Source organism: Bactrocera oleae, chromosome 2 (assembly GCF_042242935.1).
Source record: "Bactrocera oleae isolate idBacOlea1 chromosome 2, idBacOlea1, whole genome shotgun sequence".
NCBI classification, from domain to species: domain Eukaryota; kingdom Metazoa; phylum Arthropoda; class Insecta; order Diptera; family Tephritidae; genus Bactrocera; species Bactrocera oleae.
The window spans coordinates 31,109,216-31,136,670 of record NC_091536.1 but is presented as its reverse complement, the minus strand read 5'-3'; the positions used below and the strand labels follow the sequence as shown (position 1 = coordinate 31,136,670).

The following is a 27,455-nucleotide window of genomic DNA, read 5'->3' as shown; positions in this document are numbered from 1 at the left end:
CACTTACATATTATACATAATGATTTTCGATTATGCATTTTGAAGCACAAGGAAATTCCTCTTCAAAATCTTTTGCATTCTTATTTTTTACGTACTGAGCGCAGCTTGGTGAACATGTGGCCCCAAACGTCATCACTGTCATCGCAAATGTAGTGGGCTCATTGTCGTTTGGTTCACACCAAAGAAAGCGTAGGAAGTTTTGGTCTTCTTGTCGTACACGAACTTAGTGAAACATTTCAGCTATATCGGCTGTTATAGCAATTCGCTTTTGTCGAAACTTAAAGAGCACTGAGTATAGAGAGTTTGTAAGGTCTGCACCTTTCAGCAGCATGCTGTTTAGGGACAACTCAGTTACCTTAGCTGCTGCGTTGTGGTCTCGTTGCATCTTTTTCCTTTCCATTGACAGGCTATCGGGTATCTCAATGTCCGGATGCTTCCACAATAAACTGGTCTCGAAACGACTTCCAATGCGGACGGTGTTCCTTTGTAGTTTCTCCAAAGCGATCTCATCCTCTTTAGGCGTCAAGGCAACAAGTTTGGTTGACACAACTAAGTTGTCAAGGCAAATGTACGCTTTGGTAATTTTAAGCAGTTCAGCTTGGGCAAAGCAATCATAGATGTGGTAAACGTGCTGTATAGGATCGGTACCAGCTTTAGGCATCAACCCTTTCAATGTCCATCCCAATTTATACATCTCTGCAATTGGACCATTTTCTCCACCATATAGGGATTTTATTGAAGATCCAAGTGCCGCGTTATTTAAGCCTATCAGCAGTTGTGGAGTGGCCTTTGAATAGGACTGTAATGGCAACCCTTTCAAATGTTTGAACCGAAGCTTCTGGACGGAGCGAACACCCTTAAGAGCAAATTACCTATACCCGTTTATAGCCGATATGATTAGGTCAGCTACAACAGACTCGTTCTCATACCGATGTGTATCACCAGTCCAACGTAGGCAGAGTGGTTGCGGTGTGTGTAAGCGACGAATCATCATCTATGAAAACGTATGTTGATACACTACCATGACCAGAGTGTAAATCTACTGGTAGTATTCGAAACAGTGAGCATGACCCACAGTTTGGTCGAATTGTGTAAAAGCGGATGATGACTGCGTGTGCATCCGTTAATGCTGCAAGGTTTAACCAAATTACATCTATTCATCGAATGCCTTTTCAGACATAAACGACATAGCTTTAGCTTACGAAAAAAGGGCCATTTTTCGCTTCGTGGCACTACCTTGAAAGAGGTACAATTAGAAACTTCACTACAACTTTCATCGCAAACGATACATCTTACCGGACTAAAACGATGATTAACTGCCCCTCGTCTGCGCTCTCGTATTGGATCCTTTGGAATGATAACGCAGTTGGCTCAAGGAAAAAGCCACTGACTGAAGTTTTATAAATTATATACTGTCAAGCTCCGCTTATGCATTCCCAATATGCTGGTAGAAGCCCAGGTAATTTTGAAAAAAACCGCTGCTCAAATTCGGGATTGTTCAAGTGACTAGTCAGGCCTGATACTGACATCGTTGCACATATGTTTTGCACTTCTACCGCAAAGTCGACTATAAATTCCAGATGACTCTTCGATAGTGACGGTAGTTCACAAATTTGGCGTTGCAGAACACTGATGATCAATTCTGGTCTACCAAATCTTGTATGAAGTGTGGCCATTATTTGGTTGACACATGAGGAGTACAATAGCACATTTTTAACAGCCTTTCGCACTGGACCTTCCAATGCCTGTCGCAGTCTTAACAGATTCTCTTCGTCGGAGAATCCGCAAACCTCCATGGTTTGATTATAAGCGTCATAAAACAACGGCCACTCGCTGGTTTTACCATCATATTTGGGCAATTCTTCAGGAAGGCTGTTACGAGAAGCAACTTGATCCCGAGTCAATCGCCGATAAGCTGAAGCACCAAAGGACAAGCTGTTAGCGTGTCCACCTGTCGTAAAAGTTGTATGTGCTGGTTGCGGCAAAGCAGGTGCTACAAATTGTGGCGGTAGCTGCAGGATCTAGGATGGAGGCGGCAAATGATCCCTCAACCCATTTGAGATCCTAGGCATTGAGTATTGCCTCTCGTCGAGGTCGTCATCGAAGCCCCTTGCATCTATGCGATCCAAAAAGCTGTCTGTTCCCTTAATAAAGGCTCCCTCGACAATTTTAACTTGGCTTGGGAAGCTCTTAAATCAAGACCAAGGATCACAACGAGCACAAAATAGACTACAACTGCTAACAAAACTAGCCAATTTTCAAATCATGGGAAACGGAGGTAAAGTAGTTCAAAACTTTACTAAAATTTGACGCAGTACCTTAATTTCCCCCCAAGCAGATAAGCACATTTGAGCAGAAGCTATAGTCCTACCGCAACTAACAAATATGCTTCCAAGCTATCAAATAAATATTGGGTAAAGTAAAAAGTTCGTTCGGTTTTTTATTGATTTTTCAAAAGATGATAACTTTGTGTACATTTGTCCGATTTAAGTCAAATATGCGCCGTTTTGTTCGTAAACTTGTTGCCAACTCCCTCTCGTAGAAGGCTGCGTCCCTATTGGCAAAAAACTCAGAGAGATAATTTTCACAGGCCTCTCTTGAGGCCAACTTCTCACCATTAAGCGCGTTCGCCATGGACAGGAAAATATGGTAATTACTTGGTGCCAGGTCCGAGCTCCCGGAGCTTCTGGCGCGTCACCAAAGACGTGTGTGGCCTGGCGTTGTCCTGATGGAACACAATTCGGCCTCTGTTGATCAAAGATGGCCTCTTCTGGATGAGTGCTGCCTTCAAGCGGTCCAGTTGTTGGCAGTAGAGGGCCGAATTGAGCGTTTTGCCATAGGGGAGCAGCTCGCAGTAGATGATTCCTTGCCCATCCCACCAAACACACAGCTTTGACCACGACCGTTTGCGCTCGATGTTGTCATAAGTGACCCATTTTTCATCGCCAGTCACACTCCGCTTCAGAAACGGGTCGATTTTGTTGCGATTCAGCAGCGATTTGCAGATGGAAATTCGGTCCATCATGTTTTTTGCGTTAGTTCGTGTGACACCCAAACATCGAGCTCCTTTTTAAATCCAAGGTTATGCAAATAGTTCCAAACGGTTTTCTTGCTTATCTTTAGTTCCTCAGCAATTAAATAAGTGCTCACGTGACGGTCTGTTTCCACTATTTCCATGATTTTATTGCAATTTTCGACGACAAGCCTCCCGACGCGTGGTGCATCTTTGACATCGAAATTACCAGAACGGAACCTTGCAAACCACTTTTGTGCTACACGTTCGTTTACAGTATCGGGCCCATAAACAAAATTAATGTTTTCAGTCGCTTTGGCTGCTTTTTCGCTTTCATCGAAGAAAAATTGTAAAATATAGCATATTTTCTCTTTGTTGGTGTCCATCTTTGACGAGCGCTCACAACGAACTGAGTAAATCAATCGACAAACTTTTAGCGCGAATAAACACGTTTTCAGCGCCGTATAGTATGACATGATGCGACACGTAACACTAGTACTATGGACAATAACGCCATCTCTTAGATAAAAACCGAACGAACTTTTTACTTGACCTAATATTAAGAATTGACAAAAGGAACTGACTGACAGAACTGTAACTCCCCACTCCAATAGAGATTCTATTAGGCAGCGATCTCACAACACAGATAAGACTCGTAGGTGTTGTGAAAATTTCGGTTGGATCCTAAGTGAACATATTACTAATTTTCACATAAATAACACAATTTGAGGAGATTTATAACGAATATATTAGTATTGTGAAGACCTATACAAAGCCACAACTACTAGATCAGATAATGGCCGGTGCGTCGTACGACTACCACTAAAGCCATAATTTCCCAGCTCCCTCGCCTTAGGTTACTCCCGCAAATCTGCAATACAGCAGTTTTTAGGTATAAAAAAGATATATACAATACATGTTACATATATATTAAACAGAAGAGGGGAATATACGAGGATCTTAGAAAAATACCTCAATTTAGACCACATGGAGGATGTCAGCCCTGGCGAAAAAATCATACAAAGTAAATACTACTCATTTTACCTGCCACACCATGCAATAGTAAAGCCAGAAAAAAGACAACAAAGGTAAGAGTGTCGATGCTTCAAAATCAACAAGCTCGGGGAATTCTCTAAATGACATTGTGTTTCCATACACTCCAGTCAAATTTAATGTGGCTTATTTTAAATTTGCGTATATTCAAATTAGTGTTTAACGGGGACGTTGAAAAAATGTACAGACAAATAGTCGTACATAAATACGATCAAGATCTTCACCGAATTATTTTCAGAAAATCTTCCCCCAAATCAACTACACAACTACAAATTATTAACAGTGGCCTTCGGAGTTAACTGTGCTTCATACTTAGCCATTCGAATACTCCACGAATTGGCAGAAAACAACAAGTCAGAATTTCCTCTGGCAATCCCGTATGTATACGATATCCTGTCTGGAAGTCAGACTACCACAAGTATACGAATGCTTATCACAGCCCTCAAAAACTAAGGGTTTCCTTTAAAAAAGATTACCGCAAATCAGCCAAATATAGCAAAGTATATACCAAATGAAAATTTGTTGGACACTAATTTCCTTAAATACGAAAAGGAAAGTACAACAAAAACTTTAGGGGTTCAATGGAATGCAATATCTAACCAGTTTTCATACATTACCGAGTCAATATCTGCATTATCAGCCATAACAAAGTGGCAAAACATTCCGACCGCGCAGAATAGCTTTCGCTATGATACAAGCGAAATCCTGATACAAGAATTATGATTAAACGGAACCGACTGGGACGAAACCTCTTCGCTTAGAAAAATTATCCCAGTTTGCGAACAAGTTGAACGACATTTTTCAGATACAAATACCACAATGGGTAAATTATTCCCCGAACCCAAAGTCGAATTACACGGCTTCTGTGCCAATATCTGCGTGCGAACACAAAGCGATACCGGGACCACAAGCCACTTATTAGTAGCCAAAGTAAAGGTGGCTTCTTTAGAAACGCTAAGTCTACCACGACTTGCGATCTGTGGCGCGCTACTACTTAGAAAATAACCTTCTACAGTGCAGTCCCATTTAAATATGAAGAAATATAGGTTGTATGTCTAGTCCGATTCTGAAATTGTCTTAGCTTGGTTGGAAAAACCACCACAAGCAAAACCCAGATCTTGCCACCACCACCCTCTGATGATATGGCTCCCGATGGTTAACAGAATTTTCCGATTCTTGGCCACAATCACACATGCGCAATTTAATTGCCCCAGAAAGTCGATAATTTGACTGATTGATACTGACATCCTTTAGCGATTTTCATCGTTCAGAGTAATCGTTTACATGCTAAAGTTCAAAGCGACTCAATATTGAAGTTAAGGGAGTACCGTCAGAATACTCCCAATGCGATACATTGACACACCTAGAATTACAAAAGGCAAAGGGCGCTCTAATCTACTCGCGACTTAAACTCAAATGCGCCACTTCAGATATATCACTATTAGGAGAATCAAAATCGATTGATTAAATAAGTTCACTCATAATTCTTAACCCATTTCTAGACACGAAAGGTTTGCTTCGTGCGAATGGTCGGCTTGCCAATTCAAGCCTAACGAATAACGAAAGCCACCCTTATTATACCAGAGAAGATTAGAGACTTGCCACATTACTTCTCAGTTATATACGAATCAGATAAAAGAGGCGCTCAATTCAAGGCCACCCACAACACTCTCGCACGATCCCTTAGACTTCACAGACCTAACTCCAGGGCATTTTTTCAGAGGAGAATCCATTCTGGCCTGGCGCTGAGTCGCTATCCTCCCCTTCGACCATTCTTCGTAGTGCCACGCGACTACCACCAATAGAACCTTACCGCGTCCTTGTGTCGCCGCCCACATCGGCTGCAACACTGCAGCACTCTCCAGGACGTGCAACGGTTGCCCAGGCTCATGGGCACTGGCTAAATTGCTTGGCCATGGTACACGCTACACAGGAGTGTATGCACTCCAAGACAGGGCGTTGGGTGACAACTTGCCCCAAGTAGCACCACAGCCGGCAGCCTCACGTTCATACAAACCGAGGCGAAATAAATCATAAACGCGGCGGCGTAAGCCCAGGCTAACATATCGCTGCTTCGCTTACCGCAGCAGCAGAAATACTCCTTTGTGTCCCTTATATTTGGAAACGTAAAATTTAATTGAGTGCGAAGGTAAGTGGTACGGCGGTTAAGGTTCATATAGTTCTAGAGATACGAATTTTAACAAAACGGTATACAACAACGAATTAGGACATCATTGCAAATTTGAAATTATTAGCATTACTGGATATTATTGTATATAAAATTTTGAATATTTACCCATTGCATCCAAGATGTTGTCAAACTCCCTAGCATTGCAAAGAGATTGAAGGTCAAGAAACAGGTCACAGAAGTGAACAGATCCGGTGACTGTATTATGAAGTTTGACGACGGCGATAACTTTATGTCTAGAAAAATATAAAAAAATTATTAAAAATTAAATTATTAATTAAATTATTATAATTCTTACTAATTGAATAACTGATTAATAATATCTTCACAAAAGCTTTAAAATAAGAAACGTGTAGTACCCATAATAAGATGTTAACGGAAAATAATCAAAAAATGTATATGAACTTTTTTTTTGTAACTGCAGATGCTCCTTCCTAATGCAATTCGTTGTACCAAATAATGTCTTGTATCTTATAGTGAAGCTTAGTTATGGCACTTTGTAAAGTCGATTAATAGCATTTTGTGGGCGTGGCAATGGTCCGAGTCCCATCTGCTATAGCAACCTTCTTATGTAGCAACATGTGTACCAAATTTTATTAAGATATCTCAACTTTTACACAAATCCTGAATCTTTACATCCTGATAATTTATATATGTAAGTATATTATATATAAAAGTTCAAGAATTTAACTTGCTTCTAGCTGTCAGGGAAGCTTTTTATGAAGGCTGTATAAAATATAATTGCATTTCCTTTTGCTAATAAAACATATGTAAACATTGCACAAGACACATATGGTACGAGCTCGATTTTCAATGCGTTTTTGGAGCAGTTAACAAATCCTGTATCTTGTAAATGAATCAGTACGGCATAATATTTTAAACATTCATCAAAAGATTAAGTTTAAAACTATTCATAATAGCTTAAAATGTAGAATTATACTGGTTTGAATACTGTATCAAACAAATTTAGCCATTTTTCTTAAATTTAAGTTTTCGTTGTATTTCCTTAAACCTTGCTCTTGGCATAATATTTGCAATAACATTGATTTACGCGATCAGACCCACACTCGCTGTCAATAAACACATGAGTTCTTCTGCCATTCTTATTTTGGTACTCCTGGATCCTGAATTACGTGATTCAAGTTAGTATTGAGGCCAGAGTTTCAATCTCTTTTACTATTGTATCTAAGGTGATCTTTTTCGTGATTGCTGTCAGCCGTATTTCAACAGTTTCTTCATGTTTCAGATTAAATTTTCTATGGGGACTTTAGACCAAAAATAACTTTATACACAAATTAAAACAAGTAACTACAAAAACAAGGTAACTAAATTTACTACGTAAGCACTTCCGAAACTCACCAATTTCTCGTTTTTTCAATCAGTCAGTTCACATAGACCAGCTATACTCTAAGTGTGTTCCGCGGAACCCTAGGGTTCCGTGATACCTCTGTCGGGGTTCCACAAGAATTTAGAAAAAAAAATCAAAACACCTCTCTCTGGTCGCTGAGGCCGCGCGGAGACAAAACGCTGTGAACGTTATTTATTGTTTTATTTGTATTTGTACAAACATGTGTTACAATAGCTGGTACAAAATGTCATAAGTTTGGTATCAACAATTTTATACTTGTACAACCCGTTCGCTCTAAGTTTGCCGGTCTGTGGAATGCGCGTACCCTCCCCCATGTGACAACAAAACTTATAATGTGTCATAGTTTTACCCAAATACATACACAATTTTTGTTGTTACAATTAAATAAAAAATATTTTGTATTATGTTTCACGGATGACGCTACTTTTCGAACGTACTTAAGTTTGTTAAGGTCATACCTATCGCCAGCGGCAAACTGAAAGTGTACTTGTGAGCGCGCAGTTTCTTTGATAAAAGCCGCCTCTGAATTAGCGCTATAGTTGTCAACAAGCGACTTTCGCCTCTAACTTTTAAAGGATAAAGTCAATATTGTTTTCAACGCAATTTTTAAATTTCACAAATGAAAAATAAAGCACCTAATTGTAGTTCCAGTCATTATTCTGCATAGACAAGCACTTGCGATGAAGCAAATGCCGTCAAATCTAAAATTAGTTATGGATGAAGCTGTAAAAATAATTAATTTTATCAAATCACGACCACTACAATCCCGATTGTTCTCATTATTGTGTGAAGATTATGGCAGCAAACATAAAACACTGCTGCTCCATACAGAAGTGCGATGCCTGTCTCGGGGTAAAACAGGTAACAGTGTTTCAGAAAATTAGATTTTTGGATAATTTGAATTGGTAAGAAAGAAAATAGAAAGCTTTACGTTACTCAGTGAGTTTATAAGCGAAAACGACTTAGAAATGTTCGAAGATGATATGTTTGCAGAATTGGTCAATTATCTCAGATCGTGGCGCTCATCTTTTGAAAAGTATTTTCCCGAAGAACACAATACAAAAATTAAAGTGAATTCATGGATTCATAATCCTTTTTTACCTAATTTGGAAAAGCCTGAAAACATGTCAAACGAGATATATGAATCTCTTTTAGAAATGTCATCCGATACAAGTATGGAGTCACTATTCAAAACGACGCCTCTCAATGATTTTTGGTGCAGAATCCAAGATGAATATGCAATGCTTGGCCAAATGGCTCTGGATATTTTTCTCCCGTTCCCAACTACATATTTGTGCGAAACAGGATTTTCTACTTATGCAGTCACAAAAACAAAATATCGCAATAGACTGGACGCCGAAGCTGATATGAGACTCCAACTTTCTTCCATCAAACCTGATATCAACCAATTGATGAAAAATAAAAAACAGTTTCTTACCTCCCACTAGTTAGATTTTTTCTTTTTTAAAGTTTTCTATTATCGTCCTTGCCAAGTGGTGAAGTAAATAATAATTAGTCACTGTTACATTTTACTTTTATTATGCTGATTAATAAAGAATACACTTATAAAAACAATTGTTTTATTGTAGGGTTCCATCAAGTATTTTGCTTCCCAAAAGGGTTCCGCCATTAAAAAATTTGAGAACCACTGACATAGACAAATAAAATATGTGCTTAATGTATTCAATTAAAATTTAATATCATAAATAGAATTCGGAATTTTGAATGTTTCTTGTTTTTTATCACGTTGAAGCCAAACTTTTTATTTAGACGATTTTTCGTCCAATGTAACAGATTTTAACGCATATGCAAAAAATATGCTAAATATATACAACACAAGCAAAATAAAGGGTACTTTTCTTAGATATGTGCTTTTCAGATAGAAATAAAACGCATATAATTTAATGTTATGGCCAAGAATTTAGCTTCATTATAAAATTAAGGGTTTAACATAACGTTTTAAAAATGATTTGGGCCAATTTTCCACCATTTTTGGCAGCAATTGGGACCGTATGGCAGCAATAATGCGCAAAAATATTGTCTTCCAAGGCTTCCTTCAATATATTCATTGTTTCATTAGTTATATGGAACTAAAGGTTGTCCATATCAACATCCTCCAATTCATGCTCGAAAAAATAATTAATAATGGTTCTTTGGCGTTCCCCATTGACTGTAAACATTATGGCCGGCTTCCAAACAGTGATATTTTGAGGATGTAACGGCGTCTCAACAATAGCTTGTGTATTGTTATGACTCCAAATGCGACAATTTTGTTTACTAACATACCCATCAGAAAACTGCAACGAGTATGATTGAGTCAGATCAAATACTAGTGCCGCAATCAAATCGATTCGGCTGATCATACACAATTGTTGATCGATTATAGTGCCTTCCGCAAAATCATCCATAAAGTGGATGAGTACAGCTCAAAAGTTGCGCGAGTTACGTCAAAAGCTCCACAAAACCCCACTTCCACTATAGCGCATAATATTGCCCCAGGTAATTGTAACCCAAAACCGATTTCCGAATTCCAAACACTTTCGCTATAAAAATTCTTAACGCGAACCATTTTTTATAATTTCCTTAAGAAACGAAATACATTGTCGTAGAATAACCCAATCGACCCACTTACACTATGACTTAATAAACAGATTCAATTCCAATATACATATTGTAACGGATTTCTCGATAAATCGTCTACCTATAACTCACCCTTGAGTTCGATCACTGGATTGTTAAATTAAAGTCCCAATTTAATGGCTATACACTTATCTATATGTGTTTCTCGCTTAACTACTCATTATTCGAGTTCACAACTTCTTACTTATATCTTAATTGTTCTTAACACAGAAACACTCTAACTAGAACTGTATTTGCTGCACAATCCGGCCGCCCTTATATAGTAGATTTTTAACAAAAGTTCGCCACTAGAACAACTACGAATTCGCTGTTTAGTTGCTTCTGGCAATTTATCGTCGATTCGATTTTTTTCTATCAGCCGAACTATTGAACTGTTATTAACAACACAACAATGTATAAAATGAAAACGAAACAAAACAAATACAAAAAACATAAACAAAAATTCACGAAAAACAACTTATAAAAATTAATTAAATAAAAAATTTGAATTCGATAAAGCAGAATAAAATTTAACATCGAACTATTCGGTAATTTATTCCAAAACTGGCGCAGTCTATGGAAATATCTCCGAAGAGATTTTAAAAGAAACTAACGGAAATATTTTCGAAAAGATATTAAACTAATCGTAAATAAATTTCTGAAGTAAAAAAAAGCATATTAATATATGTATATACAGGCTGGTTGAAAAGTTTCTGCGCTCGAAATGAAAAAATACTGTTTTTCTACGAAATATATTTTTTTATTTTTTTATTCAATATCATCTCCATTAACTTCAATACGCTTATTCTACTGATCTTTTAATAACTTTATGTCATCCCTATAATGACTTTTTTTTTTTGAAACCAGATCTTCTCACGAATTTTTTCATCCAGCTGATCCAAAAGGCTGTAATAATATTGTTTTACCTTTCTGCAGATAATGAATTAACAAAATTCCTTTTGCATCCCGAAAAACTGATGCCATAACCTGCTTTGCTAATCGTTGTGACTTCCCCTGGTTTGGAGCTAAACAACCAGCTTTAGAATCATGGTGGTAGATCCATGTCTCATCCATAGTTAAAAAACGATGCAATAAATCGGTTTTATTCTGCTTAAAACGCTCCAAATTATGCTGAGAAATTTGCTTTCGATACAGTTTTTGTTGAATTTTTAACGTGTGCGGTACTAACTTTCCAAACAGGCTTTTTCATATGCAATTCTCCATGTAATATATGAAGTACTCAATGATTTCTGGTGTGGTTGTGGTTTTTGGTCGTCCTTCGCGTGTATCGTCTTCAAGCCAAGTACGACCACGTTTAAATTCACCAGCCCAAAATTCAACTGTGCGTTTTGAAGTTGGGGACTCCTTGTACACTTCTCAAAACTATTCATAAATTTCCTTTGCTTTTAAACATTTCAAACCGAAGAATCTAATCACTCCGCGATATCCAAGTTTTTCCATTTAAAAAAAAAACCGTCAACTTTAAATGACTTGTAAACCAAGAATTAAGTGACAGAATGACTTGTAACGTTGCTAGTAGAGCTATTTCTTAGTAAGAAGTGAAGTATTCGATTCTGAATCAAATGAATTCGAGGAAAGTTTATACACAACGACAACACGGTAACGATGATGGCATCCAACTGCCCAAGATTAATTAAAGGACTCTCATCGCATCCACGAATTTTGGGGGAGATGGAAGTGTTTTCCTCTCATCATTCCTGCGAGAGGTGGACACATTGTTGTAAAATTAAGAGCCTATTTGCTGTTTTGTTAAAATTAACTGTATTACATAACAAGTAAATATATTATATGTAAAATAGGGCGCGGCAGAAATTCGGTAAAAACCAGGGCTGCAAACCACTACAAAAATCGAAGCGGTTCGGTTCAGTGGTTCGAACCACTTAGAAAATACTCATACCGTTTCAAGAACCGGTCTATTAGTATCTCTGAACCGCGGTTCGGTTCGGTTCAGAGGGTTCAGTTTTTTAAACTAATTGATATGAAAAAAAAACCATAACTCCGCACCTTACCACCATCACCCTCTGGTTGAATCTCCCCCGATGGCTAAAGCAATCCGCCGACTCTTGGCCACAATCGCCCATGCCTAACCGAATTGCCCCAGGAAATCGAAAAATTGACTTCTGCCACACACCATCGGGTAATACTAACATTCTTTAGCGATTTTATTCGTTCCTCCTAGCCCAATGCGACACATTGACGCAAATAGACACTAAGCAAAGGTCACTCTTATCGCACATACTCAAACGCGATACTTTAACCGCGAGATCTCATTACTAAGAGATTCGACGCCGATTTATAAAAAGAGCTCACTCTAAGTACTAAGCCCTTTTCTGGACACGAAAGGTCTACTTCGCGTTAATGGCCCTGGCCAACTCTAGCGTGAGATATAAGGAGCGCCATGCCATACTTATCCCCGCAAAGTCACAACTTGCCACATTATACCTTAATTATGTCCATTTACTAATGCTACACGCCGAACATCGCCTTAAGTTTTATATTCCCGACTTAAGCCTCAAATAAAGAAATGCATTTACGTGTGCAAATTTTGTAGAACCTAGAAGCAAAAAATATGAACGAAGATAATTGCAACATTTATACCTGAACGCTTGAACTTCACTCTTCCTTTCACAATAACAGGTGTTTGCTGGGCCTTTCCAGATAAAGGCTTCAATGTTAAGATCTCTCACTTTAATCAACGGCCGTTTTTGTTTGTTTTACAACAAAAGCTGTATACATTGAGTTATGTACAAATCTGACGACAGTGGCCTTTTGCGCAGGATTCGCTCGCTTCTGGGAGTTCAAAGAGGCACTCAAAAACAATTTGTGGACTTTGTTAAACACTTTTATTCACTTTGGATTGTAAAAAGGTACGCCCCAAAGGCATTATTTGGCAATTTATCCCCCAATCGCTCCTCACATGGGTGGTTAATGGGAATCTGCTGTAAAAAGCACTTCAAAGAGGTAGCTGGGAACTAAAAATTCAATTATGAAGAACTCACGACATTATTAGTTCGAGTTCAAGCCGTTGCTCAATTTACGACCACTCGCAAGATCCCTCGAACTTCACCGCCCTTACTTCAGGGCTTTTTTTAAGAGTAGCACCCATTCTGGCCATACCTGAGCCAGGCCATCATTTTATAGTTTTTCGATTAATGGCGTTTTGTGGACGTGGCAGTGCAATACCAACCCTCCTTGGGTGCCAACATGTGTACCAAATTTCATCGAGATATCTCAATTTTTATTCAACAGACAGTCACTTGGAATTCAACTCGTCTAGTCATTCTGATCATTTATATAAATATAACCCTACTCCTAACTCAATTAGTTTTAGCTGATACAAACAACCGTGTTTAAATATCTTTGAATATGTTTATCATTGATATGCTGAGGTAGTACTAAACGTACATACTCATATTCATAACAAACACATACAGTCCACTAAATACTTAATTTCTTTCCCTCGACAATATGTTCAAATATCTTTGAATATGTTTATTTTTTAGCATCGACAATGCCAAGAAAGTAAAAGACATATATACATAAAAAAAATCACATAAAATGCATTAATATGAAATACACATGCAATATACCTATATGCATTCCATTCAATAGTCGATAGTAAAAACCTATTGATTTAAGATAAGAACATGCACATGTTTATATGTACACATTGTACCCAATTGGTTCTAAAAATATATTTAGGCAATTGCTTGTGTACATCGTAAACAACCCTTATCACGTAACATAAACAATAAGTAACATACATATTCACATACACACATATATTTAGTTAGTTAAGATAGTTTTAAAAATTGTATATAAAGCCGTCAAAAATTAAATAAAAACCAGAATGAAATATTTCTCAGCTCAATGAAGATCTTTATATTTCCCTCACCAGCGGTAAGAGTCTAAAGAATCTTCATTGAGTTTACTTATTGGTCCTTCGAGCCGGATAGAGGTCAAGGCAAATGAAAAAGTCCTGTATGATATACATACAGGCAACAATGAAACATGTGGTCCTTCGAGCCTTGATAGAGCTCAAGACAAATGAAAAATTCCTGTATGAAATACATACAGGCAACACTAAAAATAAAAAGTAATGTTTGAGAAACAAACAGGCAATATAATTTGGTCTTACAAACCAAAAATGAAAAAGTCCTGAATGATATACATACAGGCAACAATGAAACATTGATGCCACTTGATGATCTGTTGAAGACCCTTCTGATGAACAGCCAAATGACAATGTGGAAATTAAAGTTTCCGACAATGAAGACATAACCAATGAAGATGACTCAGATAATTCTAAGTTTGGTACTACAACCAAAAAGAGACGTTCTCAACGTTGTGCTGATGGTGAACGAGGTAGATGCAAATCAACGACCGCAGAAACACGGAACCCAAAGGTCAAGTAGAAGAAACGTATGAGACGCCCGTCAAGCAGTGAAGAGGTGTATGGTAAGTCACGTATAAAGAATCGTAAATTTAAAAGTACACCGCAGTCCGATGAGAGAGAGAGAGAATACCGGGAGAACACCTTTGCGACAAATATGAAGATATAGTTACGAGTAAACGATCGTTTGCAACATACAAGTAGGAAGGCGCATAGTCATCATGAACCGTTATGTGAGATGTCAAGATTTAAATGGCAGAAATGCGGATATGCAGCGACCGGCTACCACATTACTTAGTTGACGAACACGACATGAATACAAGCTGCGGTCACCTTTCAAGCAGTCACTTTTGTCAGGAGTATGTTCAAATATGAACATGTGCGTTCGTTCCAAGGGACATCACTTACTCGGTCCGTCGCAGTAATATTTATTAGTTTATAAAAAAGTACAGTCCAATAAAATATTTTCCCTCGGCAATATGTTCAAATATCTTTGAACATGTTTATGTTAGCAAAAAAAAAATTGTTTTGAGCATGCGTTTTACTTAATATATTCTGGTTATATAAAAAAATATATATGGGAAACAACTATTACAAATCAAAAATATTTGCGATTTGACCACTTTTAATTTTCGTCCCTATATAATGTCGGTCTTCGCGGGCTGTTGCCGTTAAATGAGAAGGAAGAGCACGGGACATAGTGTCAATTGCAGCGCTCGTTGTGTACGACATTATGTGTTTGCAAATTGCAGAGAAATAATGTCTTTCATTAATTTTTTTTCACTAGTACAAAATGTAACAACCAGTACATAATGTCTTGGACAAATTGTGTGATTCGTTTTGCTATATTTGCGGTGAATTAAAACTTAAACTGAGAGAGAACTAGTAAGGAAGAGCTAAATTCGGATGTATCCGAACATTTTATATTCTCGCAAAGTTAAATGGTATACTCGTTTTAGATTTCTTTGTGGATCTTGCCGCTTTGTTCTATTTTGACCGATATTTTTGGTAAAAGTCTTCTATAGGCACTGGAGTCCACATACTCAGTACCTAGGAGCTTGAACAGTTTTGGTTCAATTTAGATAATTTTTGGTCACAAGGTGGCATACTTTAAACGTATTATTCACGCAAAGTTTTTCGCCGATATAATTATTGTTGCTTGATTTGCATACTGGAAAGTGAAAAAATCAGATGAAATTTTAAATGATGCTATATGCGAAATAGGCGTGGTTGTAATCCGATAACATAGAAATATGAAATAACGTTATGCACCGAATTTGGTTGAAATCGGTTAAGCATATCCCAAGATATGGGTTCTCACCTAAAAGTGGGCGGTGCTACACCTACTATCTAATTTTGAACGTGGTTCCTATTAAATCATCTTATACCACCTCAAAGATAAAATTTAATGTCTCTGGCTTGTTTATCGCGCTTTTAGTAGTTTTTAACATCACCGTTATAAGGGGGGGTGGCGGTGTTGACACCCGATTTTACCCATTTTCACACCGTCGATAGAGATGCTAAAAACATTTGTTATTATAGCTTCAGTGGTATAGGAGATATGCACATTAAACTTATTAGGGCGCGGGACCACGGCCACTTAAAAAAAAATTTTAACTGCAGATGCTTCTCCATAATGTGATCCTGTATACCAAAGAAGAGTTATGGCAATTTATTTGTTTTTGATTGATGGCGTTTTGTTGGCGTGGCAGTTGTCCGATTACGCCCCTCTGCAATACCAACCGTCTTACGGTACCAAGAAACATGTGTACCAAGTTTTAAAAAGATATCTCAATTTTTACTCAAGTTACAGCTTGCACAGACGGACGGACAGACAGTCACCCGGAATTTAACTCGTCTCTTCATCCTGATCATTTATATATATGTGGCAACATCATACACTACCGACAGGCTACAACTATGTTGTACTATGTTACCGACCGTCAAAACGCACAACACTACCGACCGGCAACCCTTTAATACATTTTTAGATTTAAAGTCATAAGCAACCCTATTCTCCTTCATCCTGCAATTCTTCCCTTTTCTCACGGACACCGAGCTGATCAGACGTGCTAGCAGCAGCAACCATTAAAACTGGTGACCCCGACGATTCAAAAAAAAATTTTCAGATGGCACAACAAGGTGAAAATAACATGCAAACATCGTCACCCCCTACTGTTCGACAGGCAGTGCAACCTCAAAGTATTTTGCCTAGATCATCAATCGAGGTGCATCAGCCCGAATTCCACGTGGACGCAGCTATGGTACTACGCACAAGCCCACCCAATATGAATGAAACAAACATAGAGTCGTTTTTTTTGTCATTGGAGTTTTGGTTCGCAGCTACCGGTGTGACACACGACACAAGGACGCGTGCAACGTGTTCTTTCGGATATGCCCTTGGGTGACTTAAAGCCAAGCCAACTATTCAACGATATGCGACGAGTGGCAGGCACCGCGCTCTGTGCAACAGTACTTATCGATCTGTGGGCCTCACGTCTACCACCCCACGCTCAGGCTGTGGTAATCGCATCAAAAGGTGACGTCGCAGATAAAATTGCAACTGCAGACGCCATCTTTGATTCTATGAATTTTCGACAAATTAGCGTAGTAGGTAATCAACAACCAACAATAAGCGCCCCCAAGCAGGCCAACGATGAGCCAATTACATTACAAGAAATCCGAAACGAAATCGCTCAGCTCACGAAGCAGATGGAAGTTATCAAATCGCGACGACTAAGGAGCAGCAGCCAAAGCCAACAGAGACACCAACGATATGTGCACCAGGAGTCTACGCACACGAACGAGTTATGTTGGTATCACCATATGTTCGGCGCCAACGCTCGAACATGTAGGAAACCCTGCTCATACAACAACCTGGAGAAAAGCAAATAACTATCTGCATCGAAGACTGCAACGCACACCTGTAACTCACGCCCGAAACTTTTTGATGGGCTCCTTTTTGGTAATATAACACGGTTGGCGCAACTCGGAAGCCCAGCTAGGTCCGAAATGGTCCATCACATCTAAACTCGCGGTCCGCCCTTATCAGCACGACCAAGATGTCTTTCTCTAGATAAACTGGCAGCGGCTAAGGCAGAATTCGACAGTCTAATAAAACTGAGCATTTGCCGTCCATAGAGGAGCAGTTGGGCTAGCCCTGTTCACATGGTGAAGAAAGCATACGGTACATGGCGGCCATGTGGAGATTTCAATCCCAGACAGGTATCCAATACCATATATTCAGGATTTCAGTAGCAATTTAAAAGGTAGGACGATCTTTTCCAAGATCGATCTACAAAAACCCTTCCATCAAGTTCCTGTAAATCCAGAAGACGTACCGAAAACGGGTATCATCACACCTTTCGGCCTATTCGAATTTTTGTATATGCCCTTTGGTCTTCGTAATGCAGCGCAGACATTACAAAGGCTTATAGACGAAGTCCTACGAGGACTAGATTTTGTATTTCCGTACATAGACGATATCTGTGTAATAATAATAATAATAATAATAATAATAATAATAATAATAATAATAATAATAATAATAATAATAATAATAATAATAATAATAATAATAATAATAATAATAATAATAATAATAATAATAATAATAAGTAAGGAAGGGCTAAGTTCGGATGTAACCGAACATTTTATACTCTCGCACAGTCAAATAGTATACTCGTTTGAGAATTCTTTGTGGATTCACTGATATTTTCGGTAGAAGGTCAACTATAGGCACTGGGGTCCACATATTTAGTACTTAGGGGTTTGAACAGTTTTGGTTCGATTTAGACAATTTTTGGTCACAAGGTGGCATACTTTAATTGCATTATTCACGCAAAGTTTTACCCCGATATAATCATTTTTACCTGATTTGCATAGTGGAAAGTGAAAGAATCAGATGAAATTGAAAATGGTGTTACATGGAAAGTAAGCGTGGTTGTAGTCCGATTTCGCCCATTTTCGCACTATGGCATAGAAACATGAAAAGAACGTTATGCACCGATTTTGGTTGAAATCGGTTGAGCAGATCTCAAGATATGGGTTTTCACCTAAAAGTGGGCTGTGCCACGCCCACTGTCTAATTATGAACGCGGTTTCTATAAAGCCAATTTATACCATCTCAGAGATAAAATTTAATGTCTCTGGCGTGTTTAGTGCTTGATTTATCGCGCTTTTAGTAGTTTTTAACAGTACCGTTATATGGGGAGTGGGCGGAGTTGCCACCCGATTTCAACTATTTTCACATCGTCAATAGAAGTGCTAAAAACATTTGCTTCCAGTGAATTTTGTTATCATAGCATTAGCGGTTTAGGAGATATGCACATTAAACCTATTAGAGGCGGGACCACGCCCACTTTTAAAAAAAAAATTTTAACTGCAGATGCCCCTCCCTAATGTGATCCTGTGTACCAAATAACAGTCTTGTATCTTATTGCGGAGCTTAGTTATGGCAAGTTATTTGTTTTTGATTAATGGCGTTTTGTGGGCGTGGCAGTGGTCCGATTACGCCCATCTGCAATACCAACCGTCTCACGGTACCATGAAACATGTCTACCAAGTTTCATAAAGATATCTCAATTTTTACTCAAGTTAGAGCTTGCACGGACGGACGGACGGACGGACGGACAGACAGTCACCCGGATTTCAACTCGTCTCTTCATCCTGATCATTTATATATATATAACCCTATATCTAACTCGATTAATTTTAGGTGATACAAACAACCGTTAGGTGAACAAAACTATTATACTCTGTAGCAACAGGTTGCGAGAGTATAAAAATAAAAATAATAATAACCCAACGATTACACTCCGCCCGAGCAAACCCACGCGAGGGGCGCAATCCGCATACGTGCGGAATTAGCCGAGTCAGAAAAGGCAAGAGAGTTGTTTAAGTGCTACAGCTACAGAAACAAAAATTTCAACAGCTAAGATTTATAGTTACAATATAATAAATTGTTACATTTTCATTCAGAAAACTATAAAGTCTTTTTAATTTTGAAAAGTGAGTCAGATAAGTCAAATGTGCTGGAATGAGAATTAAAATCATGACATATACGGCGGAATGGCTCGTTTAGGTCAAAATATGATCTACAGGATTTTAGCAGTAAAGGTCTAACCTGCCTCGAAGAGCGAACCGGGATATTAAATTTAATTTCAGACAGGAGAAAAGAACTGCAAACTGTTCCATTCAAAATGTTCACTAAGAATATTATGTCAAGCATTTCCCTACGACTAGAAAGTGTAGGTAGAATAATAAGTTTTAAACGACTAGTGTATGGAGGTAGACTTACCCTAGAATCTCATCGGAAATGCGCTAAGGCGAAGAGTAAAAATTGTTTTTGAACAGACTCTAACTTGTCAGGATGGATTTGGTAGCTAGGGTTGCATACAACAGAGCCATATTCCAATATAGATCTAACCAAAGTTGTATAAAGTGTTTTAGTAATATACGGATCTCTATATTCTTTAGACCAACGTTTAACAAAACTGAGGACAGCTTTTGCTTTCAAGACCATGGTATCAATATGAAGACTGAAATTAAGCTTAGGGTCCATATTAACTCCCAAATCAACATAGTTAAAAACTTGCTCTAGAATATGGTGTTTTATTACATAAGAAGAGTGGTGCACAGATTTACGGGAAAAGCACATCATCTTACATTTATTGAGATTCAATGGCAAATTATTGCTATCACACCATGCAACCAAATTGTTTAAGTCTGTTTGCAACAGACACCTTTCCTCAGTTGAAGTGTATGATTTAAAAAGCTTTACGTCGTCAGCGTATAATAAAATTTTTTGAAGGAATATTGGCTGAAAGCCCAGCAGATCAAGTTTATGTATGAGAGTCGAGAGATTTACTTTATCGAAAGCTTTGCTAAAGTCTGTGTATATAACATCCGTATTATTATATTCCCTAAAACCCAATGATACATGGTTTCCAAATTCAAGCATATTTGTTATAGTCGAATTCCCTTTACGAAATCCATGCTGAGATGAGGAAATTAACGGAAATATAACTAATAGTATAGGGTACCAGCAGAGGGTATCTTGTCTGGGCCGTAACTAAAAGATGGTTTTAACTTATTTAAACTAAGTAGGACGTCTTCTTCAGAAAAAATTTGAGCGTTAATTAAAGTATTCGAACACAGCAAGTGCTGATAAGAAAAGGTTTTGGAAGAATTATTACAGTAGTTTGACTTGAAAAATTCTGCAAACATATTGGATATAATATCATTGTCACTGGAAATGATAGATTTGTATTTCATCGCGGACGAAAATTTGGAAATCCTGCGTTTGGAGTTGACGAAATCATAAAACGATTTTGGATTAATTACAATATTCTTTTTTTACTTTATTTATAGAATAGTCGACAAGTGAACTGGCTTTTTTTAAATGTTTCAAGGCTCGAGTTTTTCTGTTCTTCAATTTATGTAACTCTTTCAAAAACCACGGACTTATACTTTTACTTTTATTAACAATTACTATTGGAACATAATTTTCAAATAATTTCGTAATAATGTTATTAAAATGAGAGACACTCAATTCAATGTCACCATTTTAATTAGGCCATATTATTGTAAAGTTTGATGATTATTATCCCGTACATTGCCGTACATTGCCATCAGGCATGTAGCATCATCATCTCGAGACGAACATCTATTACACCTTCGCCGACTTTTTGAACGTCTACAGAAGCACAATTTAAGGATCAACGCTACCAAGTCTTCGTAAAAACGGAAATCATATTTTTAGGTCATACTGTCTCAGCAGTGGGAATAAGACCACTAAGGCATCGCGTACAAGCTATTATAGATCTCGAAAAACCAACTACCGTCAATTAACTTCTACAGACGATTTATTCCACACGCCATCGAAACGCAAATACCACTGTTAGTCATGTGCCCTGGAAACAAAAAGAACGATCGCTCTCAGCTCCAATGGACTGATATTACGACAGCAGCGTTTGAAAAATGTAAAACCCAGCTTGCCAATGCTTCTCTTTTGGCACATCCCTCAAAAGACGCCGAGATGTCACTATGGGTCGACGCCTCGGATACAGCCACAGGAGCTGTTTTGCACCATGTAACAGGAAGCAACTTTGAAGCGTTAGCATACTTCTCCAAAAAATTCGACAAAACTCAGGTACGTTACAGCACTTATGACAGAGAACTCACAACGATAGCGATCATAAAAAACTAATCTATGCATTGCAGAAGAATCCTGAAAAACGAATAAGAGCTCAAATTCCTTCGCCAGAACAACAGTAATTCATCTCTTCAGCTAAAATTTTTCACAATACCTGGATGCGACAAACAAATAGTCTGCGACTCCTCAACTGGAAACATTAGACCATTCATTACAAAGAAGTTTCGTTCTGAGGTGTTACGAGCAACTTATGGGCTATGCCATCCAGGTACACGTGCTACAGCCAAACACCTAACCAGCAGATTTGTCTGGCCTGGAATCCTAGCTCAAATAACTCGACACACATTTACGCCTCTTAAACGCTACGAATCGGGAGACACGCAATTCGATCATATTAACGTCAACGTCGTAGGTCCCTTTCCTTTACACGCCGGTAACCGCAACTGTCTCACAATCATTGAACGTTTCTCAAGATGGCCAGAGGCGATTCCAGCACCAACATCGCAAAAGCTTTAATCGTTCATTGGATTGCAAGATTCGGAGTTCCAGCCGTCATTACATCAGATCGAGGTTGTCAATTTACATCCACCCTATTTAAAGAGCTGACAAGCTCGCTCGGCATAACGCATCTGAAGACAACATCGTATCATGCACAGGCAAGCGGAATAGTAGAAAGATCGAACCTTAAAATCAGAACGTTGGACCGACTTCCTGCCTACTATACTCCTAGGACTTAGGAGCATCACCGTCGGAACTAATTTACGGTACGACATTGCGAATTCCTTCAGAATTTTTTATACACGACAGCCGACTTAAATCGCAAACAGAGTTCGTTACCCAACTCAGAGACGTAATGAACCCAATCAGACCATCGAAGACAGCATGGCATGGACAGAGGAAAGTTTGAGTTCAACTTCACACCACCAAGGGCATTCGCCATGGACAGGAACAGGTGGTAATCACTTGGCGCTACGTCCGGGCTATGTGGTGGATGCGATAAAACCTCCCATCCGAGCTCCCGTAGCTTCTGACGAGTCATCAACGAAGTGTGTGGTCTGGCGTTGTCCTGGTGGAACACTACACCCTTCCTGTTGGCCAATTCTGGACGCTTCTGGTCGATCGCCTGCTTCAAGCGGTCCAGTTGGTCGCAGTAGATGGTAGAATTAAGCGTCTGGCCATATGAGAGCAGCTCATAGTGGATGATTCCCTTCCAATCCCACCAAACACACAGCAAAACCTTCCTGGCCGTCAATCCCGGCTTGGCCACTGTTTGGGACGATTCACCGGTCTTCGACCATGACCGTTTTTGCTTGATATTGTCGTATGTGATCCATTTTTCGTCGCCAGTCACCATCCGCTTCAAGAATGGGACGAGTTCGTTCCGTTTCAGCAGCATATCGCAGGCGTTGATTCGGTCCAGAAGGTTCTTTTGCGTCAACTTATGCGGCACCCAAACATCAAACTTTTTTTTGTATCCAGCATTCTGCAGATGGTTCAAAATGGTTTGGTGACTAACTCCCATCTCCTGGGCGATGTCACGAGATGCCATATGCCGATCTAACTCGATGTATTCCATGATTTGATCGGTATTTGTCGTCACAGGTCTTCCGCCGGCTGGCTTATCCATGGTGTCGTTTTCACCGGCTCTGAATCGTCGAAACCATTCCTCCGCGGTTCGAAGTTATAGAGTACCATCCCCCAAAACACCATTAATCTCACGGAACGTTTCTCTAGCGGATTTGCCTTTAACGAAGGAAAACTTTAAAATAGCGCGAATTTCGGCGTTAGTGAACTCCATGTTTACACGTCTATAACTGTTGAACGCAATATTCAAACTAATCATGCATAGCGTTGTTTTGTAGGTTATGTCAAAACCTTTCAAATTATGTATAGTGTTGCCAGATACGAGATCTGTAGCGCTTTGAACATAGCCACAAAATTCAAAAGACAAAAAAGCGGTATTTGACAACTTTATATATAACCCTATATCTAACTCGATTAGTTTTAGGTGGTACAAACAACCGTTAGGTGAATAAAACTATTATACTCTGTAGCAACAAGTTGAGAGAGTACAAAAAGTATGAATTGAGTAAAAACTTAAAGATATGCGAAGCATATCAAGTTTGCTTCAATAAAAATCAAGACAAAAAATGGGCACCACATGTTTAATTAAACTCTTAAAGATATATTTTGGATATTTTTTATAATAATTAGTAACTATTTTGATAACATTAATTAGGTCATTATATGTTACGTTTTCTTGTAGGTTGGTGCCGATGTGAAAAATGAGGAATGAAGTTTGCAGTGCCGAGTATTTGGAGGGAACCAGATGATCATCTTTCAAATATTTAAAGAATTCTTTTTAAAGTTTTCAGAAGCGAAAATTAATGCTAGAACCTTTTTAAGCTCTCAAATAAAAAAAAGTATGGATTGTGAAATTTTTCCGATGTTACTTAGCAACAAGAAAAAACGTTAACTTCGGTTCACATATATAAAGGTTCCTTACAATAAATTGATTCCGATATAATTTCGTGAAGATATCTCATAACGATATAATGGAATTTAAGAGATGTGACCAAGGCCAGTGTATAGTTTTGGAGGGTATATTTGGGGGTTAATAAAAGCAACTTCTACGAAACATGACAGGAAAAGTAATACTGTTAATTTTTAAACATTTGGAGCCTATTTTAAAATGTCTATTGTAAGAACGAATCCAAAATGGAAGATTGGTATCTTTTACTAAATAATTTATATGAATAATTTTTGTTTATTTGTATTTCTTTTGACCGGTGTTATACTTTATAACAACATGTTGCAAAAGTATAAAAATTTGTCAAATGTAGATTTCAAGCAAAAACTACGAATAGAGAAGACGAAATTCTCAAACATATACCCAAATATTATAAGAACAAAACAGGACATACAGGAATTATTGGATGTTACGAAGAACTCAGGAAATTATTTTACCCCCCAAATTAAAATTATTTAAAAAAAAATACAAAAATAACTATGCCATATGTATGAATCAAAATATAGGAGAAAACCATTGAAACCTAAATTTTAAATAACAGAAACATCGAAAGATATGAATCAAAATGTTATTAAAGATATTTGAATAAATAAGAAACACAGTTTCTTGTTTGTAATTGGTCGATTTTCAAAATATGCAATAGCTTTCATTCTTGAAGACAGGAATAGTATGACTATTGTAGAAAAACTATGGCAGTACATATCGATTAGAGTACGACCACAACTTATGGCTTTAGATAATGAATTCAATTGTACTAACATTAAAAATTTGTTGGACAACAAAACAGACTCATATATACTAATTTTACGAAACCAAACATATTGGTAATGCAGATATAGAACGTTTTCATAGTACAGTTAGTAAAAAAGTGGGAGTGTTTAAGTTTGAGAAACCATGCTTGGCAATTCAGAAAAAAGCTTTCCAAAGTATTGAATGGTATAATAATTATATACACTCGGCAATAGGAGCTATACCAATAGATACAATTATGGAAGGAAAAGAGGTTAAAAGTATGATCATGAACAAAATTTATATGTTAAGAACTAACGTGTGATTCAAGTAGAGGCACTTTTTTCAATAGCATTTTTTTGACAGATCTCGCATGAGTGCATGTCAAGCTATCAAGTTATTTTTGTTCAATATTGTTTGCAATTTCATTATGGAAAGACTTACGCCTGAACAACGTTTACAAATTGTTCAACTTTATTACGAAAATTCACGTTCTGTAAAGAATGTGTTTCGCGCGCTTCGCTCAACTTATGGTCAACATAATCGTGAGACCCAGCAATCATTATTGAATAATATTCGACTAAATAGACCAGCACGCTGTGAAGCAAATATAGTGATATCGCTTCACTCTGAAAAGTTCCAAGAAGTTCCGACGTTTTCGAGCCAAATTTTGTTCAGCAATGAGGCCCATTTTTGGCTCAATGGGTATGTAAACAAGCAAAATTGACACATTTGGGACGAAGAGAAACCTGAAGAGATTCAAGAGCTGCCATTTCATCCAGAAAAAACAACGGTTTGGTGTGATTTATGGGCCGGTGGAATCATCGGATTCAGAAAGATTTTTTCTGACGTGGTGTAGGTTTCACTCACTTTGTGTTCTTCTGCAAAATAATGGAACATCTCATAACCCATTTATTTTGGACACAACGATATACAGACATTCACTTAAGTTTTGTAAATAAAAAAGTCTTAAATTTGCATTTGAGGTTCTTGAAACATTAAACCTAGAAGATGCTGCATCTATAAAGCTGACAAAGAAATGTGATAAAATATATATATATCCTATATCAGGAGTTTATATATACAAAATCGAATTTTGAGAGATTTTTCCGCAATCAAAGCTTCCTTGGAAGCAAAGGGTTTACCATTAGCAAAGTCAATGAATTTATTTAAGGAAACATATAGTTCATAACACAACTGGTCAATTTCAAAATCATTGATTTAAAAGTGAAATTTGAAACTATTTTAGAAAAGAAATTTAAATTTTAATATAAAATTTTAAAAACAAATAATATTTTAAATCTAAATGTTGAAGATTTTTTCCAATTACTTCCTATGTCCTGTAAAGAAGCTTTTCCGCCTACAAAATGGTTTTTGGAGAGAAACTTCAAAACCTCTCAAATAATAATTTAGAGAAAATTATGGTTGTATATTATAATATAATACAAATTATATTGATTTTATGTTGTTGACCTCCGTTATTTTTTATTCCATAGTTTGTCTTCTCTTTTTTATTTATTCTTCCGTTATTTCTTACAGATTTGGTTATCCACGGTTGGAATGCTTACAATATAAATTATAATTTTTCCATTAGTTGCAGTTTATATTTCAGAAAATTCAAGAGCTTCTTAAAAATCTATATATAAAATTTCATCTTTGTCTATTATTTACTTGCAATATCTATTTCTTCATTTGACAAGATAAACGAATTTAATTATTATATTGGCTTTTGCCTAATGTATTGCGTATACGATATTTAAAACATCTTCTTTAATTATATCTAATTTGTATTTTACCTGTAAGAATTACTCTATTTCTCAATATTTTTCATTTTGTATAGTTTTAATTATGATATTTGTAATATTTGTTATTTCCCAAATTTTTTCTATTGTGAGTTTATTGATTAGTACCTGGTTATTATTATTTTGCAAGAAATTATTTATTTTACTTGAAATTATTTCGTAGTCTCCATTGTCTGGACTTCCACCCAGAAAGTTTATTGATCTTTTTATTATACTCTCGCAACCTGTTGCTACAGAGTATAATAGTTTTGTTCACCTAACGGTTGTTTGTATCACCTAAAACTAATCGAGTTAGATATAGGGTTATATATAAATGATCAGGATGAAGAGACGAGTTGAAATCCGGGTGACTGTCTGTCCGTCCGTCCGTCCGTCCGTGCAAGCTCTAACTTGAGTAAAAATTGATATATCTTTATGAAACTTGGTAGACATGTTTCTTGGTACCGTGAGACGGTTGGTATTGCAGAGGGGCGTAATCGGATGGTCCCGCCTCTAATAGGTTTAATGTGCATATCTCCTAAACCGCTAATGCTATAATAACAAAATTTACTAGAAGCAAATGTTTTTAGCACTTCTATTGAC

The 27,455-nt window shown here is 37.5% G+C and overlaps 1 protein-coding gene across 6 annotated transcripts in view; it reads right to left on the bottom strand.

The window, feature by feature from the left end:
* Positions 1–27,455, bottom strand: part of LOC106622780 (equilibrative nucleoside transporter 1) — a 242,831-nt gene that overhangs the window by 78,917 nt on the left and 136,459 nt on the right. For all 6 annotated transcript variants that reach the window (XM_070112933.1, XM_070112935.1, XM_070112932.1 and 3 more), the window contains exon 7: positions 6,363–6,490. In XM_070112933.1, coding sequence (XP_069969034.1) covers positions 6,363–6,490 — 128 coding nt within the window. The remainder of the gene's footprint in view (positions 1–6,362; positions 6,491–27,455) is intronic.